Source organism: Scyliorhinus torazame, chromosome 13 (assembly GCF_047496885.1).
Source record: "Scyliorhinus torazame isolate Kashiwa2021f chromosome 13, sScyTor2.1, whole genome shotgun sequence".
In the NCBI taxonomy this organism is placed as follows: domain Eukaryota; kingdom Metazoa; phylum Chordata; class Chondrichthyes; order Carcharhiniformes; family Scyliorhinidae; genus Scyliorhinus; species Scyliorhinus torazame.
Window position 1 is genome coordinate 4,789,159 of NC_092719.1, and position 22,431 is coordinate 4,811,589.

General features: G+C 45.9%; 1 protein-coding gene across 1 annotated transcript; it reads right to left on the reverse strand.

Moving 5' to 3' along the window:
• Positions 1-327: 327 nt before the first annotated feature.
• On the reverse strand, positions 328-22,339 carry hspa14 (heat shock protein 14). Its single transcript, XM_072470954.1, has 14 exons — positions 22,231-22,339; positions 19,671-19,751; positions 19,510-19,592; positions 18,889-18,937; positions 17,249-17,354; positions 15,775-15,865; positions 15,418-15,522; positions 14,833-14,994; positions 14,581-14,736; positions 13,285-13,387; positions 10,630-10,845; positions 9,971-10,144; positions 8,034-8,104; positions 328-1,262 (listed from the first exon to the last, which is right to left on the reverse strand). Exons 1-14 carry the CDS (start codon positions 22,285-22,287, stop codon positions 1,184-1,186), a joined length of 1,533 nt encoding a protein of 510 aa, XP_072327055.1. The 5' UTR covers positions 22,288-22,339; the 3' UTR covers positions 328-1,183.
• Between the last annotated feature and the right edge of the window lie 92 nt (positions 22,340-22,431).

Here is a 22,431-nt window from a genome sequence, read left to right on the forward strand (position 1 = left end):
TGTGGGAGGAAACCGGAGCACCCAGAGGAAACCCACGCAGGCACGGGGAGGACATGCAGACTCCACACAGACAGTGACCCAAGCCAGGAATCGAACCGGAGACCCTGGAGGTGTGAAGCAACTGTGCTAACCACTGTGCTACCATGCCGCCCATTATGGGACTGTCTTGTATGCTGTGATTAACGGAATATATCGAGATACACATCATGATTGTGTGGGACAAATTGGATGGTTTCGAGGGGCTTTTCCTGTCGGTTGTTGTTCGTAACATCCTACGAAACATACAAATGCATTTATGCATGTTAGAAATCCAAATGTATCGGAGGCTTTCTGGATAGTTACACAATACAGTTTAATAGTGATAATGCAAACAAAAATATACAGTCTAGGCAACATGGTGTTAGAATCTCATACTCCATATCTGATACTCGTCTTTTTCAAATATCTTGACATATTTCCAACTGGGACAAGAGATGAAGAGAAACTGTTTCTCCAAGAGGCCTGTTTCTTTGGAACTCTCTTCCTCCGAAGACGGTGGATTGTTGATAAGCAAGGGGGTGAAAGGTTATCGGTGTGGGGGTGTTGTTGGGTTGAGGTTACAATCAGATCCACCATGATCTTACTGAATCCTACTCTTGCTCCTAATTGACCGGATATAACAAAGTGAAGGAAAGTATGTCTGAACTCTCTACATAATCACGATCCTTGGACATATGCCTGGAATAATAGGTTTTCGGTTGCCAAAGCAGGTCAGACACCAAACTCGAGACGGATTTTATATTTAGGCCAATAAACAGCTATGATAAGCTGGTTAACAATATTAAGATGAAAAGTCAATGAGCTGAAATGTAAACTCTGCTTTTCTCCCCAAGGATGCTGCCAGACCTGCTATTTCCAACATTTTCTCTTTTTATTCGATTTCCAGCAGCCACAGTATTCTGCTTTAATTTTATGTCACAATATCAAACCCGCATCAGTGTTTTTAAAGTAGGGTCAATATTCACTCCTTTGTTTTTTGCTTTGATTAAATAAACACAAACCGATGAACATTTATTCGGGCCCAAGAGGCACGTTTGGTGCAACTCCCTAATTATGCAAGGAAAACGAGTGCTTGTCTGGAGGAGTGGTTTTATTCCCACAATATAGGTCTTCAGCTTACAAAAACTCTCTCCTCATCGATTATTTATAACACAACATCTATAGTGACTGCCTCGGAAATTCCTGTTCCTTGCTCTGTACAAGTGACGTGCAGCGATCCATCCCTTCAAAGAAGAAAAGTTACTGAATGAGTGTCAAATTCGGAGTATTGAAAGAAAGACAGTTACCCACCTGAACCGGTTACTGTTCAGAACCACAGTTACAATGATGGTCACAGCTGGAGGGAAACTGGTCATATCAGGCAAAGGGGTTTCTGACTATTTACTAATTTCATTAACTTATTCCTGGTTAATTTCAAGTCATCGTCCCTGTAGAAATTAAGCTCTTTTCTAAAAGCTATTTAAAACTGGATGATAGAATCATAAGAGGGTTTACAGCAGATAGAGTCCACATGGCCCCATTATCGCTGCACTGTCTGAAAAACAAGCCTCATCCCAGCAGCAGTTGGTCCACAGCCCTGGGGGTCACAGAACTTGAGATGCACGTTGACAGCTTTTAAATGGGGTGAGGGTTTCTGCCTCTGCTACACTTTCATACAGCGAGTTCCAAACCCACAACTCTCGGTGAAAAACAGGCTTCTTCATCCCTGTTTTAGATCCATGCGCCTTAGTCACTGACCTCTCTGCTAAATAGGCCCTACCCATCCACGCTATGATGCAAAAATGAGTGTGACCTACTTCCATAAAAAGATGCAATCAACCTATTCATGGGGCCAAACAGAGAATTTGCTTTCTTGCCTCATTATTGTAGTTCAGTGAAGCAGCAAATGTAAATATGCAAAGAGGGCTTAATGTCTTCTGATATACCAGACAAAGCAATCATACACACAGCGAGGGATTAGGAGTTCAATGCAATGACAGGTCACTTACTGTGTACTGGAACAGTCATTAAACTCTTTCAAGTCACAAGCCCAGTAAAATTAAAGAGAAAGCAGGATGAACGCCTCAGTGCAGCCCAAATAACACCGGTCTTTTTATGTCGAGCATACAGCAAGCTGACAGTGGCACAGAACCACCTTCTACCCTGATCGTCAATCCCCCACGAGTTGAACTGATTAATGACCAGCTAGAAACTGAACTGCAGGACTTCCAGTGGCAGCTATGAAGGAGTAAGTCGCACATTTGGTGGCTCCCACTCGGGTCGGACTTTTGGACCTTTCCCCCCGATTTCCTACCGGACTTGAACTGTAAAACTGATGACAGAGGCAATTGTGTACTGAATTCCCACATCGGTGCATGGAGAGAAGGACTAGAAGTGCTCATAAAGGCAGAACCAGAAAGACAGAGAAGGCCTGGGCTGAAGCTGCAGCGGGAGACAGCATGGCGGAGGACCGGACCTCCGGTTTGTCGACCCAGCGGTCAACGGAGCAGTTGATGCAAGTTATTCAGGAAGGCTTTGCTAAGCAGAAACGGGACTGCTTGCACCCGGTAAGAGTCGATTGAGCGGCTGGAGCTTTGATTGGACGCCCAAGATCGGGCGATCCAGAAGATGGAGAAGGCGCTGGCTGAGCAGGAGGAACATCAAACTGCGGTGGAGTTGGAGGTGGGGATGCTGAGAGATCAGCAGAAGAAGCTCCTGGAGAAGGTGGAGGACCTAGAGAATAGGTCCCGCCGGCAGAACTTGAGAATTGTTGGGCTCCCGGAGGGGTCCGAAGGAGCGGACGCTGGGACATACATTGCAGATATGTTTGTGAAACTGCTGGGGGATGGGGCATTCTCCGAGCCTTGGAGGTGGACAGGGCTCACAGAGCACTCGTGAGGCAGCCGCGAACGGTAGACCCCCAGAGGGCAATGGTGGTGAGATTCCACAAGTACTTGGATAAGGAACGCATTCTACAGTGCGCCAAGCAGACACAGAGCTGTAAGTGGGACAATAGTATCCTGCGGGTCCCCGAGTGTGGAGGTGGCCAGAAGAGCAGGCTTAAACCAGATTATGTCGATCCTTGTTAAGAAAAGGTGAAGTTCAGACTGTTGTATCCGACCCGTCTCTGGGTCGCGAGGAACAGCACTTTTATTTCGATTCGCCCGAGGACGCGCTGGACCTCGTGAAAAGGAAAGGACTGGTGGTGGACTGTGAACTTTTGAACTTGGCTGCAGCGTTCATGTTTTTTTTGTTTTAGTTTCTCTGTTCTTTAAAAAGAAGTTTCTCGTTTTGTGGAAGCTGTCTGTAATGCCTTCTGTATTGATTTGGGACCAGTGGCAGAGCTGAGTGAGTTAAGGTTTTCATTTGCACTGTTGGGGGATGGAGGTGTGCTTGTTTAGATTTTGGTGTCTTTCTGTCGGGCAATTGTGTGGGGATTGTTTGGTGTTGGAGTTTGTTTGTATGAGCAGGGGGGTTGGGGACAATAGGTGGGAGACTATCCGGCACCAGGGACGGGGGCCACCAAGCTAGCTGGGCGGGCTAGCTGACGGAAGCGCAGTGGGGTGGGGGGGTTTGTGCACATGTTCAGTTTATCAAGGGGGTTGGGTTACAGAGTGTTGTTACTGGGGGGGGAATGTTCTGCTGATGAGGGAGGGACTTGTGCCAAAGGACAGAGAGGAGCTTGGGGGCGGAGGCTACCTGGGGGCGGGCCGGTGGAGGCGCGGAGCACGGGCTGGAGGCGGGCCCAACAAAGGGGATGGCTGATCAGCGAAGTGGGGGGGGGCGCAATGAGCCCCCCAACTAGGCTGATCACCTGGAATGTTCAAGGGTTAAATGGACCGGTCAAGAGGGCATGTGTGTTCGCGCATCTTACGAGGACTGAAGACGGACGTGGTAATGTTGCAGGAGGCGCACCTTCGAGTGACTGACCAGATTAGACTGAGGAAAGGCTGGGTCAGTCAGGTCTTTCACTCGGGACTAGATTCAAAGACGAGAGGGGTCGCGATCCTGATCAATAAGCGGGTGGTGTTTGAGGCGGGTAGAATAGTTTTGAATGTGGGAGGTCGGTACGTTATGGTCAGTGGGAAACTGGAGCGGGTGGTATTAGTAAATGTTTATGTGCCAAATTGGGATGGTGTGGAGTTTATAAAGATACCGGACCTTGACTCGCACAAGTTGGTCATGGGAGGGGACTTCAACACAGTTATGGACCCTGGCTTGGACCGGTCAAGCTCGAAAACGGGCAGGGTGCCAGCAATGGCAAAGGAACTAAAAGGGTTCATGGAGCAGATGGGGGGTTGGGGGGTGGATCCATGGAGATTTGGGCAGCCGAGGGTGAAGGAATTCTCCTACTCACACGTGCATTAAGTGTACTCCTGGATCGATTTCTTCATTTTGAGCAGGGCCTCACTGGCAAGGGTGGTGGACACAGGGTACTCGGCGATCACAATCTCAGACCATGCTCCGCACTGGGTTGACCTGCAGGTTAGTAAGGACAGTAACCAGCGCCCGCAATGGAGGTTAGATGTGGGACTTTTGGCTGACAAAGGTGTGTGCGAGCGGCTGAGGAAATGTATTCAGAACAACCTGCAGGTCAACAACACGGGGGAAATTTCAGCAGCGGTGGTGTGGGAAGCACTGAAGGCGGTGGTCAGAGGGGAGCTGATCTCGATACGGGCCCATAGGGAGAAGGTGGACAGGGCAGAGACGGACCGACTGGTAAAGGAGATACTACAGATCGACAGGAGGTATGCAGAGACCCCAGAGGCAGAGCTTTTAAGGGAATGGCGGAGGCTACAGGCGGAGTTCGGCTTGTTAACCACAGGGAGGGCGGTGGAGCAGCTGAGAAAGGTGAGGGGGGCGATCTATGAGCACGGAGAGAAGGCCAGCAGAATGCTTGCACAGCAGCTTAGAAAGAGGGAGGCAACCAGGGAGATAGGGAAAGTAAATGACGGAGATGGGAACCTGGTTGGAGATTCAGCAGGGGTGAATAAGGCGTTTAGGGATTTCTACAGTAGCCTGTATAGGTCAGAACCCCCTGGAGGGATGAGGCACTTCTTGGGGGGTCTGAATTTCCCAAAGGCGGGGTTGGAAGAGATAGTGGAGGGTCTGAAGGCCATGCAGTCGGGTAAAGCCCCGGGGCAGGACAGGTACCCAGTGGAGTTTTATAAAAAGTTCTCTGGGATATTGGGGCTGGTGTTGATGAGGATATTCAATGAGGCAAGGGAAAGAGTGCTGCCCCCGACGATGTCACAGGCCACAATTTCACTGATTCTGAAGCGGGACAAGAACCCGGAGCTGTGTGGGTCCTACAGGCCGATATCCCTGTTGAGTGTGGATGCCAAACTGCTGGCCAAAATGTTGTCCTCCAGGATTGAGGAGTGTGTTCCGGACGTTATTGGTGAGGACCTCACGGGGTTAGTTATGGGTAGGCAGTTGGTGGCCGATGTAAGAAGGCTGTTAAATGTGATCATGATGCCCTCGGAAGGTAGGGAGGTGGAGGTAGTGATTGCAATGGATGCAGAAAAGGCTTTTGATCGGGTAGAATGGGATTATCTGTGGGAGGTACTGGGACGGTTCGGATTTGGGCGGGGCTTTATTGACTGGGTCAGGTTGCTGTATCAGGCTCCTGTGGCAAGTGTACGGGCGAATAGGACAACATCGGACTATTTTAGACTGCACCGGGGGACGAGACAGGGATGCCCCCTCTCCCCACTGTTGTTCGCGCTAGCTTATAGAGCCGTTGGCAATTGCTCGGAGAGCCTCAAGGGGCTGGTTCGGGGGAGGGGTGGAGCACAGAGTCTCGCTCTATGCAGATGACCTTGTTCTGTATGTATTGGACCCATTAGAGGGGATGGAAGAAATCATGAGGATTCGAGGGGAATTTGGCTGGTTTTCGGGGTATAAGCTAAATATGGGGAAAAGTGAGATGTTTGCGATCCAGGCGAGGGGACAGGAGAGGTGATTGGGGGAGCTGCCGTTTAGATTAGTAGGGGGAAGCTTTAGGTACCTAGGCATTCAAGTGGCGCGGGAATGGGAGTGGCTGCATAAATTAAATCTGGCCCGGCTAGTAGACCAAATGAAGGACGATTTTTGGAGATGGGATGCGCTCCCGTTGTCATTAGCTGGGAGGGTGCAGACGGTGAAGATGACGGTCCTCCCGAGATTCCTGTTCGTGTTTCAATGTCTCCCCATCTTTATTCCGCGGTCCTTTTTTAATCGGGTCAACAAAGTGATCTCTGGCTTTGTTTGGGCGGGCAAGACCCCGCGGGTAAGGAAAGTAATGCTTGAGCGGAGTCGGGGAGAGGGCGGGCTGGCGCTGCCAAATTTAATAACTATTACTGGGCGGCGAATATAGCCATGATCAGGAAGTGGGTGGTGGGGGAGGGGTCGGCATGGAGCACATGGAGGCGGCTTCATGCAAGGGCACCAGTTTGGGGGCATTGGTAACTGCGCCTCTGCCGGCACGGTACTCCACCAGCCCCATGGTGGTGCCGGCCCGGAGAGTGGGAGGAGAAGCTGGGAGGAGAGAAAGAGGATGGTCTATGGGCGGACGCGTTGAATAGAGCCAACGCGTCCGCAACATGTGCCAGGCTCAGCCTGTAACAATTTAAGGTCGTTCACCAGGCTCACATGACAGTGGCCCGGATGAGCAGATTCATTGGGGTGGAAGACAGGTGTGTAAAATGTGCAGGAGGACCAGCAAACCATGTCCACATGTTCTGGGCATGTCCAAAGCTTTGGGGATTTTGGCAGGGAGTTGCAGATGTCATGTCCACGGTGTTAAAAACAAGGGTGGCGCTGAGTCCAGAGGTGGCGATTTTCGGGGTGCCGGAAGACCCGGGAATCCAGGAGAAAGAGGCAGACATTCTGGCCTTTGCTTCCCTGGTAGCCCGGAGACGGATACTATTAGCTTGGAGGGACTCAAAGCCTCCGAAGTCGGAGACCTGGCTATCGGACATGGCTAGCTTTCTCTGTTTGGAGAAAATCAAGTTCGCCTTGAGAGGCTCACTGCTAGGGTTCACCCGGAGGTGGCAACCGTTCGTCGACTTCTTCGCGGAAAATTGGCTCAATTTAAACTCAATTCAAATTTCCCTCTCAAAGCAACTCCAGACTTTTCATTTACTTTTAACCATCAGTTGTACATCATAGGAACATCGGAAATAGGAGCAGGAGGAGGCCTTTTGGCCCCTCAAGCCTCCTCCGCAATTCAACTAGTTCATGGCTGATGATCTACCTCAATGCCACCTTCCCACACTATCCCCATATCCCATAACGTTAATATCTAGAAATCTATTGATCTTTGTCTTGAATTTACTCAATTACGGAGACTCCACAGACCCCAGGGGGAGAGAACTCCAAACATTCATCACCCTCGGAGTGAAGAAATTCCTCCTCATCTCATTCCTAAATGGTCTGCCTCTTTTTCTGAGACTGTGTTTCTTGGTTCTAGACCCCCCCCCCCCCCCTAACCAGGGGAAACATCCTTCCTGTACCCCACTGACGAGTCCTGGAAGAAGTTTGCATGAATATTTCCCCCAGGTCAATGTGCTCCTGGATGGAAAAGTGGTTGAGGGTTGGTGCAAATTTAAATCATTGTAAGCAGGAAAACCCAGGTTTCGGTCTGATTTGTATTGAGTCAGTGATTCTTAGCTCAGGCTGCAATGGAACACGGCACTCTAGACAGGAGGAGGCAAAAAAAAAAAAAAGCAACAATTCCCTCTCCTTATTTGCAAAAAACAGGGAATCTTGCTGTTAAGAGTCAGCCCTGGTTAGAGAAACAACAATATCAGGCTCAGACTTCATACTTTGTCACTCAACAGTCACTAGTCTTGAGAAACAGTCCTGGGAACTGGGAGGAAAAAGAAAATATATCAACAGACAGCTGATGGCTGTGGACCCAGACACCTGTTAAACATCAAAACACACTTTCGGGACAGAAAGCAGAAAACCAGCAAAACAGATTCCTATACATCGCTCCCAAATTGCCCCAAAATGAACTTTGAAACATATACCTTTTCATGGTGAGAACAGATAGAATGTCATGGTTGCTGCCTTCCTTCAGTTGTAAATCTCGGAGTACAATCTAGCCAGTAAGACAAAATGAAGCAGCAGCAATGAAGTGGGTAGAATGGGGCGTTCTAATCATTCAGCTTATCAAAATAAAACAATTATTCATACATTAAAAAAATTTAAGAGTACCCAATTATTTTGTTCCAATTAAGGGGCAATTTTAGCGTGGCCAATCCACCTACCCTGGGTTGTGGGCATGAGACCCACTCTGACATGGGGAGAATGTGCAAACTCCACACAGACAGTGACCCGGGGCCAGGATCGAACCCTGTGTCTGTGTGGATTGACCATGCTAAATTGCCCTTAATTGGAAACAATATAAAAAACACGCATAGAATATCAAATCCACAGACAACACTGCATCACATCTACGAGGTAAAATACTTTCCAGTCTCTCGATTTGCTTATTTTGGACTTTTTAAAAAACATCAATACATTTTTTCGATGATACGTTGATTAGATGTTTTCCCAACTTGGATTTTAAAGTTTGAAGCAATTATTTGTTTTCTGACGCTCGGCTGACCACTAGTGGACCTGTACTAAAAACCTTTCCAGTTGTGGTCTAAAAAGATTTCCTCTATTGTGTATTACAGGACAATAAGTAAAAGCAGGAGACCCGTACACAGGGTGTGTATTTCACTGAACAAGCGGATTCAACTTCATCACAGCCTCGTTCCGGAGTTGCCTAGGCCGGTCCAGTTGAGAATAAGAACTCACCACTACATTGCAAATCGCAGCAAACAAAGACGAGTGAACTATGTATGAGAACACAATGTTTTGTGTCACAGATCCCAAACACTGGATTCAACTGAATGACAGAAATAAAATGATCAAATCTAAACAACATCCCAAAACTGTACGAGCATCGCCTAGTGGCATAAAACCATACATCTGACAGGTTATTAATGTGAGCTTTAGCTACAACAGTCACACAAATATCCACTCGGCTGCAGTGTTAACCTTGTACTTTGAGAACAGGAGAAGCTTTTCTCTCTGCACTGTGTAGCAAAATCATAAACCCATTTTCCATAAATAAAATCACCATTAGACAACGCTGAGGAATTCATCAATTGTGCAAATTATTGGATAACTATAAGAATTTTATTTATTTTTTGTATACAGTCTGATTAGGATGGCTGCTGGCAGTTATCTGCACAGGGTAATAACAGTGTCCTTGTGCAGGCTCCCTAATCTATGGGGATGGGATGGGAGGAGCAATTGCAAGGAGCAGAAACTTCCCAAAGCCCCTTAACAAAAGCATCTCACCAATATTTGCTGGTTAAGACCACCTATCCAGTGTGGCATAGACTAGAAAAGTCCCATGTTTGACTTAGCTCAGGGCTTAACATTTGGTGATTCCAATTGGTCGGATGGGTAACTGGGATGGAGATGGAGGGGAAATGTTTTTAAAAAACAGCCAGACAGTGCTTCCATTCATTATCCAATGACTCCTGTTGGACAACAGAATAATAATATTATTATTGTAAGGATAAGGACAAGATGAGGCTTGGTTATAATGCCATCCAAAATCAAACAGTTTGCCAACGCTAGCTACCTAGGGTCATACAAGGAAGGAGACTTGTTGGCACGTGTGGATATACATTCAACACAAGACAAAGTTTTTTTTAAAAAAAACAGTGTTTTGAGAACATTCTACACCTCCTCGCTCCCTTCCAAGGTCCAGCTTCCGCATACGTGGAAGTGAACAGGTTTTCAGGTTGTCCTGAGAAACAGGAGTCAGCCATACACCCCACATCAAACCACGGCTAATCTTCAACCTCAAATCCACTTCCTTCCTCGAGCATATTCAATGCCTGAGCTTTTACAGCCCTCTGTGGCAGAGAGTTCTCGCAGTCAAGACTGAAAAACACAAACAGACCTGCGCCAATTTGTTTCTTTCTTGTTCACATCCTTTTTCACCAGATTCGTACAGCTCGAGGCAGACAGAGGAGGCATTTCCTGGCGCCTGAAATGCATGATGCTTTCTTGCTGGTAGCGGAGTACCTGATGGAAACACTACCTTGTAGGTGTCAGATCCAGACTCGTTACTCTCCTGCAGAAAAACATAGGGTAAAATAATATGCAAGGAACTGCCTTCAACGTGTCCATGGAGATGCTGAAGATGCTGTAGTAGAAAAGGCAAATTATCTCGACACCGTAATCACCAGATAGAAAGAACAATTTTCAATTTCCTCAGCAAAGCAATACAGGATTCTTCATAAAAGCATTGAGCACAACTTTGACAAGCCAGAATGTTAGTCATTTGGAACTGAGCTTGTGCATAGCATTAAGCTCCATGGATCTTATTACGGTAAATGAAACATGAAAGGTAGCAGTTAACAAATCAAAGGGCAGAACTAGAGGCAAGTGACAAATAAATACAGCCCATGATGCACTGGTTTTAGTAAAACGCTGTTGGTCAATCATAGATTGCACAAATGTGTGATTTAGATACTTAAATGTGGCAATGAAAACAATATCAAGATGTTCTAATAGGTAGGGTTTTTTTTGGTTTTCTGGGATCAGAGATTTTAATACCTTAGCCAAAATGTTTCGTGCTGAGCACTCCACAATGACAGAAGCTTCCTCTAATGAACTGTTCTCCTTTCCCAACAGTAGTGCAGCCTCGATAGCTGCACCAACAGCTATCACCTCATCGGCGGGGATGGAGTTCAACAAATCAACATCTGGGAACAGATCTCGAATCATTTGCTGCAATTTTGGAATACGGGCAGAGCCCCCACAAAGTACAACCTAAAAGCAATGAATGAAAGAAAATATATCTTAAAACACTTGAAGAATTAGAAGAGACTAAACCAGTCTAATAGATAAAGTTTCTGGTTTTCAGGCTTAGACAGCGACTTATAAGACAGAAGTAAAGGAGATAGGCTGCCATTTAATAGATCATGAATTTTTGATACAAATATTCTGCCTCAGATTCTGTCCAGTCTCTCTCCCGCCAAAAAATTGGTAAAATTGATCCCAGCTAAATGTGCACTTTTGGGTCAAAATAAAATTGAATATTTGTAATCAGAAAATCAGCTTTAATCTAAATTTGTTCAGCAAAATATTTGAACAAATAAATATACTAAAAAAAAAAATACTAAACTGAGATGGTGTGTACTCCCCAGAATCTGCAGCAATTTGCCATAAATGCATAAAATACTGCAATGCAACAAAAAGGGGCTGTTTAGCACAGGGCTAAATCGCTGGCTTTGTAAAGCAGACCAAGGCAGGCCAGCAGCACGGTTCAATTCACACGCCAGCCTCCCCGAATAGGCGGCGGAATGTGGCGGCTAGGGGCTTTTCACAGTAACTTCATTTGAAGCCTACTTGTGACAATAAGCAATTTTCATTTCAAAAAGGTAAAACCTCCACACCAGAACTGCAGCATGCAAACACTATGTATCAAACAAAGTTTAAATTTAACTTTGAGTCAGGAGGGGTCATTAAGTCTAGGTCCCCCCCCCCCCCATGGGAAGGACAGCATTTACTGCCTATCGCCAACTGCCCTCGAGGTGGTGGTGAGTTTCCTTCTTGAACCGCTGCAGACCATGTGGTGTAGGTGCACCCACAGTGCTTTGGGAAAGGAGTTCAAGGAAGCTGACCCAGTGAAAGGATGTTGATCAGAGTTCCAAGCCAATTGGTGCATGGCTTGCAGGTGGTGGTGGTTCCCATGCGTCTGGAGCCTTGGTCCGTCTGGATGGTAGTGGCTGTGGGTTTGGAAGGGGGTGCTGTCGAAGGAGCCTTGGTGAGTTGCTGCAGTGCATCTTGTAGATGGTACACACGGCTGTCACTGTGTGTTGGTGGTGGAGGAATGAACATTTAGGATGATGGATGGGATGCCAATTAAACAGGCTACTTGGTCCTGGATGGCGTTGAGCCCCTTGCGTGTTGTTGGAGCCGCACTCATCCAAACAAGTGGAGAGTATTCCATCCCATTCATATTCTGACACCACAGGGTACGGGGAGTGTATGACAAAACAACTTTTTGAGATAGAGGATCAGCCACGATCATATTGAATGATGGAGCAGGCTCTGAGGGCCAAATGACCTACTCCCAGTTCTATTTTCTAGGTTTTTCGGAAGAATATCAATAGTGCTTAAACCAACATCAGAACGAGGATTGCTTGCACCAGTATATGATCTGTAAATCAGACATCCCACCTGTTGACAGGGTACAGGTTAAACTCGATCTTTACAATTATATCACAAATTGACCATGGTTCAAATCTTTTTCCTGCTTGGACCTGGATTATTTTCATCTCAGGATATTGAGCTGAAAAGCTTTCTTTGTTGGCCGTTACTTTCTGCTCCCCCACCCCCACAATTTGTTTTCGGAGGCGAGGGGAAGAGAGATGCCTTGTCATTTTTATACTGCCATCTACACAGTCAGAGAGTGCCACATAAGCAGGGACCCAATTGTCTAATTTCCCCCCATTTTCCATTGAAAGTGTGTCGCCAGTCTTTACTGATGAAGTTGGGGCTAACAGCCAGGGAAGCATACTGGAATGGCTCGGATATGACGCTTCCTGCAGTCAAATAACCCGCTAACAGTGTCAAGGTTTGCATTTGGACAAAAACCACTCCGAATGCCAATCTCACAGAGACCACAAGAATAGCTGGCAAGGTAATTGAAAAACACGGTACTGGGGCAATTGGGGTGGTTCTTCTGCCACTTGTTGGAGCAAAGTAAATAACAGTTACTCTGAATTGGCCCGATGGTTATATTGAGTGCGCTTTATGTTGACTATGGAAATGTGCACCATTTCTCAGCAATGCCAAACAACACCGGCTCTCCCCTACACACGGCACGAATCGTCACAAGTGCAGGAAACAACAATATAGATTTATATGCAAGATGCTATTGTTTCTCAGAAGCCGATTTTATAACATTAGAATTCTTCAAATAAACTGCTTCTGTTGCAATCTTAATGTGGATTTGAAAATGTCCATCAGTTCTGACATAATTTACTTACGATATTTAATAAAAATTAAATCACCTTCAGCAGCAAAATATTTATCATTTCCATAAGCTCCCATTATTTGTGTGTTGGCAAGTGAAGGTGGGTGAGGTAGGACCAGTCAGTGGTCCATCAGGTTTTTTGCCCTGCTTAAGTGGCCCACAGACAAAAAAACGTTTGATGATCACAGGTTCAGGTCAACGTTATGTTTCAGCATCTCTACACAAACCTTTGATATGTCGCTGCTAGAAAGTCCAGCTTCCTCCACAAGCTTCCGAATAGGTTGGACACTTTGATTGAACAACGCAGAGCATACTGATTCGAATCTTGCTCTAAAATCAAGATACACACGTCTACTTTTTACAAAAGATTTCAAATTCTAATGTTATAGAGGTTAGATAGCTTCTAGATCTGTTGTACATGAAGGAAATAGTCAGTATAACAGACATTTAATCCAGGTCGTTAACTGTGTTTCTATTTTAAGGTCACAATTTCTTAATGTTACCCATTAAAAGTTCCAAAATGACTTCGCGGTACAAGATGAGGAAATATTGAATTGTTGCAATCAGAAAATCCAGAACTAACAGAACATTTGCGCCAAAATTAACAGTAGAAACACAATGATCTTTCATTGGCCTATTGGGATGGGGGAGATGGAGGGAAGATTTATCGAGGGATGACCTGGAGTGCACAGGAAGGATCTATTTTCCATAGCAGAGTTGTCACCAACCATGGGGAATTATTAGGATTGGGAGGTTACAAAAGATTGTTGTTTTGAACAATCTGTTTAAGGTATAATGCAACAGTGAGGGTGGAGGGGTTATGATACATGCTTAGAATTCTGCCCAACAAGAAGCCTGGGCATTCGATTGCTACGGGAACCAAGAGGATCCCCCAAGTCAAAAGACTCGCCGAGCAAGGTTCAAAATGCTCACATCTGGAAAAAAAGGCAAGGGCAGTTATGCTGACAACAAATAGACTTTTAAGGCAGAAAAGAGAGAGAGAGAGAGAGAGAGAGAGAGGGGGGAAAAGGACTGCAGTTAGTGTTGTCAGCAGGGAGAAGCTGCAAGCTCTCTTCCGAAGCACAATGTGGGAGCACAATGTGGGAGAGAAGACAGACTCTGGTTGAATCTAGGGAATCCAGGAGATTCTTCCTGGCATGGTTGGGGGTGGGGGAGAAGACTTTTGCGCTTTACTGTCGATCGTGGATTTGGTAACGGGGACTCAGACTACTCCAGCTAATTCAACATCGCCCCATGATCAATGGTGGAAAATGGGCCCTCTTCCTCACCACCTCAAAATGGAGGCAATTCTAGGAAATACATAACTAGCAAAATGCAGGCACCAAGGAAAGTCAAATTTGAATATAGAATCATGGTGCAAGAGGAGGTCATTCACTCCTTTTGTCTTTGGGCCTGATGCCATAAGGCTAGAAGGCAGCCTTTAGGGAGGCCTAAACTATAGTCAGAGCCAACATTCAACACCAACATGTCTCTTGGCCTAACACAACTAACTATATACATACCTGGAGACACTGCAATCAAAGTCTAAGCCTTCATGAAGTGAATCTACAAAACAGTTTGAACTTTCCAGAGTTGACAATGTATGTTTTGCAACTTCAGCACTATTAACAAGCTTCATCATGGCTCTCGCGTTGTTCTTTATATCGTGCCTCAACAACCTATTAAAAAAAGTTTACAGTTTTAATCTTGCAGGAATATCGAAAGTGTTGAAAGTGATCCATCGTGTGCTGTATTCCTGCTGTGCAGACTCTTACCTCTGAAATTCCGAAGCTAAATACTGTGCCAAGGCGTCTGTGAAACACTCTCCTCCTATGCTGTCATTGGTATGAGAGGCAAGGACTCTGTACATGCCACTATTTACCTCTGCTATTGTAACAGACAGTGATGATCCACCAAGTTTATAAACCAGTGCATTACTATAAATGGATAGAAAAAATATATCATACAAAAACGGTCAGGTTTTCCGGCTTAGCTTGCTCAAAACACACTTACACAACTGAAAACCACATTAATGTTGGGATAATCAGCAATATTAAGTGCAATTAATATTGCTTCAATGTATGCAAATGATGAGGCTAAACAGACTATTAGCAGATTTGATTTGTACATGAATCATCTCGTAAGACAGTCAATTTTTAAAAATAATAAAGTCCCACCTCAATTCACAAGACTGGAAGTAACAAAATTATATGCAAATATTTATATAACTACAACTAAATATAAAGATGCCATGACGTTCTACTGAAGTAAAGTGTTTTGAATATTGATCATAAAAGGATAGCTTAAAGACAAGCAAATGTCAAAATTCTTCTATTGTTTGGACTGTTAAAATAAACTACCTTTTCTCAGCAGGTGACTCCTGTCCAACTCCAAATGCAAGAAGAGCTGCCGCAGGTTCGTGAATCAACCGCAAAACATTGAAACCAGCCGCCTGGGCTGCCTGTCTACACAAACAGAGCATATCACATTAAACCGGTCAACGTTAGCCAACTATTCACTGCAGTACACAGGGAGAAAATAAAACACCCATTTAACCTGGGAGAATGTCACACAAAATAAATCAGAAATGAATGAAATGTAAAGATGTGAACCAACAAAAAGGTGCCAAATGTTTAAACGCGCAGACTAATGGAAAGTAGGTCAATCAGTTTGAACCTTTTGTGGCTGGACAGATGAAGAAGGTCTACTTCGTTTACCTCAGAACATTTTTCTGGTTCTTTCCAAAGTCCAGTGGGACAGTTATGACAACATCATTTACATCAGAGCCCAATGCTGATTGTGCTGTTTCTGTTAACATAAAAATAAATTCAATTTAGCAACAGAAATATAAACGTGAAAATGCTGAAAACCAAGTTATTGAATCTCAAAACATATTCCTTATTAACCCTGCACCCCACAACGACCGTCATGCTGGCTACCATAAGTTCCATCCTTTGTTTATTTACTTTAACTTCAGCCTTGAATACGAATATCTGTTGTGACTCAGTCTCACCTGAGACAGAAGGTTGTGGGTTCAAGCCTCACACCAGGGCAAAGATCTGGGCTATTGCTCTAGTGAAGTAGTGAGGGAGTGCTACACTGTTGGAGGTCCTGCCATTTGAATGAGAAGTTAAACTGAGCTGCTGTCTGAAATCTCAGGTGAACGCAAAAGATCCCTTGCACTAATTCAAAAGAACAGGAGAGTTATCCCTGGCGTCCTATCAACGTTTGTCTCTTAATCTATATCACAGAAACAAGAATCTGGCGAATATCACATTGCTGTCTGTGGCAGCTGCTTGTGTGCAAATTGGCTGATGCATTTCTACTCTACAACAGTGATAACATTTCAAAAGTATTTCATTGGCTGTAAAGTCCCATGGTTGTGATACATAAGAAGTCGCTCTTTTTTCTCATGCCAGACTAGAATACAGACATCACAGGGTCAGAAACTTTTAGACTGCCCACTGCAGTGCGATCATCACTGTTCCACTGCACAACAGTTCAGGTTCCTGAATTTTGGGGGTTTATTTTATATTTGTTCTCCGGATGTGGGCAGTGCTTGCAAAGGCTGCACATATTGCGCAAAGTCTCTTCCTTAAGAGCCATTGTGGTGGTGAAGGCTCCCTCTGCAGTGTTCTGACAGGGAACTCCAGGATCTGTCCCAGAGATGGTGAAGGAAGAACTATAGATGCCCAAGTCAGGATGGCGAGTGGTTTCTGACAACTGGGATAATCTTCCTTTACGTCAGTTGTGATTTTAGCTAGTAGACAGGTTTCGATATGACACCCAGTAACTTGAATTTTATTGGGGCTCTTTGGTGCCATATTCTGTTGAATACTGTCTTGATGCTGTAGGCAACAGTTCTCCTAATTCTCAGATTAAAATCACAATGCTCATTATACAGATGCCACTTTATGTTCCTAGCCACGTTGCAAGTTACTTCCTAAAAACATTTCAGCTGTTCCTCAGTGTTTGTCTACTTCCTAGTGAATTAGATTGAGCTCACACAAACACAATTTATATAATGCACCCATTTCCATGGTAAAGGCCTCCTTTACTACTCAATGCTGTATGGCCAAGATAGACCCTTCCCTCGATCCATGATTATGTCTCTGTTGAAGCCTGGTCATTTTTGAATGCAAGCAAAATTTAAAACATACATTTCCCCTCTGAAAGCAGACTCACACTCGCCTTTCGTTTTTTCAAAAATCAACTTCATTACTTCTTCCGGAGGGACAATCTTGAGCTCTTCCCCAGTATCAATCTCATATCTGGGTTTGCCATCCTTATCAATAACCTGTTTAAACATTGAAAAAGACAACATAGCCCAGGTCCAATTACAACATAATTAATTCTGAGCAACAAAACGATTGCAACAGCTGCAAACTGTAAACATTTTTGATGTCCCATGACAAATCCTGTATGTCTTGCAGACTAATTTTTTAATAATAATCTTTATTGTCACAAGCAGGCTTACATTAACACTGCAATGAAGTTACTGTGAAAATCCCCTAGTCGTCACATTCCGGCTCCTGTTCGGGTACAGAGGGAGAATTCAGAATGTCCAATTCATCTAACAGCACGTCTTTCGGTACTTGTGGGAAGAAACCGGAGCACCCGGAGGAAACCCACGCAGACACAGGGAGAAAGTGCAGACTCCGCACAGACAGTGACCCAAACCAGGAATCGAACCTGGGACGCTGGCACTGTGAAGCAACAGTGCTAATCACTGTGCTACCGTGCCGCCCACTACAGGACAAGCATGACTCTTCTGGTCACTCTTGTAATGTTAGGTTGAAAGTCTAGTCTTTTACTCCTCCTTTGGCTAAGGTACTGGTATGAAAAATAATATTTTAGTAAAGTCATCACCAGCAGGTATTTCCTGTATATGCCTGTTTTTGCAAGTATCACAGTCAGTGCAATTATTATTGTTTCCATTTGAGCATAAATGCTCTGAAGCCACTGTATGGTGCTACAAAGGGGAAGGACATATCGCCTGCAATGTGAACCCACCAACACTCTAGCCAGGTTGTGTTCTGAACAGTTATCTTTTAACGGGGTTGGTTTCACAGTGGGCTAAACAGCTGGCTTGTAATGCAGAACAATGCCAGCAGCGCGGATTCAATTCCCGTACCAGCCTCCCCGAACAGGCGCCGGAATGTGGCGACTAGGGGCTTTTCACAGTAACTTCATTGAAGCCTACTTGTGACAATAAGCGATTATTATTTACAGTGAATACTCTCAAGTTTTCCTTTTTACCATTGCTCGTTTTGTCCTCAATGCAAAATGCTGACGTGTTCTGATGAAACGGTCACACACCCGAAATGTTAATTCTCTCCATGGATGCTGCCTGACCCGATGAGCATGCCCAGCATTTTGTTTTTATAAATCAATGTGGCATGCTTTTTCATTTAAGGCATAGTCAAGGCCACCTTTTAGTGATCAAAATATATTTGCAATGAGCCACTGAATAAAGTCGTAACAGCTTTCCAACAGAAAAGTTATAGTACCTCACTTCTGTCCTGGAACTTTGTTGCCTTACTAACTATTAAGTGCTATATCTAAAAAAGAAATCTTTCAAAGCCTTGGTATTAGATGTCATAAATACATTGTGTTCATGGAGCAGATTACTTTCAGAAGTGTATTTTGCGCTCACATTAATGCTCTCTCATCAGCATTCAAGGTGACTGACAAGAATGAAGAACAATTAGCTAGTAGTTTAATACCAGCGTACAATTATTTTCAGGTTTTGTTTTTAAGAAAGCGGGCTTTAAAGAGCATGAAAAGAACTTTCTAAAGTAGGCCATTTCCAACTTTATGTCAATACTTACAGAACATTTGCTTTCAGCCATATGTTTCTGAACTTGAGGATCATCAAAACTAGGAAAAAGTTTGGAACAATTTTGAAAATGGAAGGACACAATTTAATTGAAAGATTGTCAATGCATAAAATTGCTAAATACTTTCAAAAAATGTCATTACGGGCCCCCTGATTACAACAGTTATATAAAACATTTACTAGAGAGATAAATAATTTATTTTTAATTAAGATTTCAGTCCATTTGTGAGACAGCACGGTGGCAGTGGTTAGCACTGCTGCTTCACGCCAGGAACCCAGGTTCAATTCTGGCCTTGGGTGACTGTTAGTGTGGAGTTCTCCCTGTGTCTGCGTGGGTTCCTCTGGGTGCTCCGGTTTCCTCCCACAGACAAAAGATGTTCAGGTTAGGTGGGGCTGCCGGGAAGCCCGCAGGTGAGGGTGCGCTACCAGCGGAAAAGGAGAATCCCAACGGCTGGAGAGTTACAGCCAATATGCAGCCGTTGCATTTTACTATAAAGTGCATATAAAATCATCAAATAATTCATCTTCTCCCAGTACAATCTGAACTGCAATTGCCACCGAGGCAGCAAAGATGTATTTACATAGTTCGGGTTGCAAAGATTTCAGTCCTTACCGTCTGCCAAGAATCTGCTTCACTTTCAGGATAGTGTTTGAAGCATTTCTGATTCTACCATGTTTTGCTGCCAAGCCAACAATCTAATAAATAAAGCAAATAATGACACTCAGAATTCAACCATGTGTACAATGTCAAAGATATAAAACCGTTTCAATTACCTTCTCATTTTCTCTGTAAGCAACAACTGCTGGGGTAACACGGTCACCTGCATCATTTGCCACAACATCTGCTCGACCATCCTGGGAGGAAGTAAATCCAAGTTTTATATCACAGGAGAAATACATTAGAAATGTTTTGTTACTGCCAGAAACTGCATTCAAAGAATATGAAAGTAATGGGATGGTGCAGTGGATTATCAAACCAACTTTCAACCTGGGTATGAGAGCCGTGGCTGTTAGTAGCGCTCTTGCCTTGGTCAGAAGTTGTAGGTTCCAGCCCCACTCCAGATACTACAACACAAATTTTGAAGTTGACAATCCAGTGCAGTACTGAGGGGAGGGCTGCAGTGTCGGAAGTGTGCTTTTCAGATGAGATGTCAAACAAAGGCCCATCTGCTCTTGCACGTGCATGTAAAGATCCTATAGCACTATCTGGAAGAAAAGTAACGGGATTCTGCCCAGAGATCTGGCCAAGATTTATCCCTCAATCAACATCGCAAAGCTGACTACCCAGTCCTTATGACAATTCTGTTTTTTGGAGCTTGCTGTGCACAAATTGGCTGCCACGTCTTCAACACTGTAACAGTGATTTGTTGGAGTTATGAGAATACCAGATAAGCCGAATACTGTTAGTAAGATTTGGCTTGATAAACCATAATCACTGAAAGAATATAATGCATGGAAGAACAATGGCAAAGGAAATAAGTGGCAGGACACCAAGACTGAACTGAAACATACCTTTCCTTTACAAACTTGAATAAAAGCATATGCAACAATGACTAAATAGGCACACTGAGCAAACAAGGTAATGATTCTAAACAATATGAGCTTCTGCCTTAAACTCAATACAACACTTAGCCCAGTTGAAACGTTTTACTCTGGCTTTCACTCCGAACCTACTCATGCTGTTATAGTTCCCTGTCCTCTGGAACAAAAATAGAAAATGTTGAAAATATTTAGCAGATCTGGCAGCATCTGTGGAGAGAAAAACAGGGGCGGGGGGGGGGGGGAGAAGAGAAAACCAGAGGGTTGGAGGGGGAGGAAAACAGTGCCAGGGGGTGAGAAGAGGAAAACAGTGTGTGTGGGGTTGGGGGGGGGGGGGGGAGAAGAGAGGAAAACAGTGGGGGGGGGGGGGGGGGGGGGAGAGAGAGAGAAGGAGAGAGGAAAACGGGGAAGGAGAGAGGAAAACGGGGAAGGAGAGAGGAAAACGGGGAAGGAGAGAGGAAAACGGGGAAGGAGAGGGGAAAACGGGGAAGGAGAGGGGAAAACGGGGAAGGAGAGGGGAAAACGGGGAAGGAGAGGGGAAAACGGGGAAGGAGAGGGGAAAACGGGGAAGGAGAGGGGAAAACGGGGAAGGAGAGGGGAAAACGGGGAAGGAGAGAGGAAAACGGGGGGGGGGGAAAGAGAGAAAAAGATAGAGACAGAGAGGGGGAGAGATGGTGGTGGGGGGGGGATGATATAAAAAGAACACGTCCGTACAGACTCAAAACATTAACTCTGTTTCTCTCTTGGGCGACACGGTGGTTAGCACTGCTGCCTCAGGGCGCTAAGGACCAGGTTCGACTCAGACCCTGGGTCACCGTCTGTGTGGAGTTTGCACATTCTCCCCGTGTCTGCGTGGGTCTCATCCCCACAACACAAAAATATGTGCAGGGTAGGGCCATGCTAAATTGCCCCTGGATTGGAAAAATAAAAAACTCTTGGTTCTCGTATACAGATCTTCTCTCTTTACCGATCGACTTGGTCCGACCCAATTCTCCAGAACGCCCTCTTTTCCTTTCTAACATACAGAACTGAGGTCTCTAGTTAAACACGGCAGACTGGACCTACGCAGCCTTCAGGTCAGCTTCCCCTACACTTACTTTTTCTCAATAAAACTCACTAGTATCTCTAGTCAACATACCCCCCAGTGCCCACACCACCACCACCCAGTGCCCACACCCCCCCCCCAGTGCCCACACACCCCCCCCAGTGCCCACCCCCCCCCCCGTGCCCACCACCCCCCGTGCCCACCACCCCCCCCGTGCCCACCACCCCCCCACATGCCCACACCACCCCCCAGTGCCCACACCACCCCCCAGTGCCCACACCACCCCCACCCTCCCCAGTCCCCAGATACACCCATCCAAACCCCAGCACCCACATACACCCTCCATGCCCACACCCCTAGTGCCCACACCACCACCCCCCGTGCCCACACCACCCCCCGTGCCCACACCACCACCCCGTGCCCACACCACCACCCCCTGTGCCCACACCACCCCCACCCTCCCCAGTCCCCAGATACACCCATCCAAACCCCAGCATCCACATACACCCTCCATGCCCACACCCCTAGTGCCCACACCACCACCCCCACCAGCCCAGATACACCCCCTCACCTCTCAGTGCCCACACCACTCCGTGTCCACCTCCACCCCCATGCCCCCACACACACCTCAGCCCCGGGGAGCAGAGACGGACTGAACCGGGCTGGACCGCTGGACCGCTGGACCACCCCCACCCCCACCCCCGCGCGGGCAGAGGCCCCGCCACCGGGTGGACCCGGCCCGGCTCCCACCTTGTACACGGCCACACAGCTGCACGTGCCCCCGAGGTGGACTCCAATCGCCGCCATTGTGATCACTAGACAACCACCCAGAGTGACTGCAGCTGACCAATGGGCGTGTCTGGGGAATTGACCAATGGGCGCGGTCCGAAGCGTTGCCTGCCCAATCGGCATGCGTGATGGGAAATGAGCACGCTGATTGAGCCAGTATCT

What these genes read in the sequence shown, in the direction of transcription:
- hspa14 (XM_072470954.1), bottom strand. Translation starts at nt 22,287, where the DNA reads ATGGCGGCGATTGGAGTCCACCTCGGGGGCACGTGCAGCTGTGTGGCC. An exon ending in AACCAGAAAAATGTTCTGAG is followed by an intron (nt 15,523 to 15,774) that starts GTAAACGAAGTA and finishes CTGTTTGTGTAG; the next exon opens with ACAGGCAGCCCAGGCGGCTG. An exon ending in GAGTCACCTGCTGAGAAAAG is followed by an intron (nt 14,995 to 15,417) that starts GTAGTTTATTTT and finishes ATCCATTTATAG; the next exon opens with TAATGCACTGGTTTATAAAC.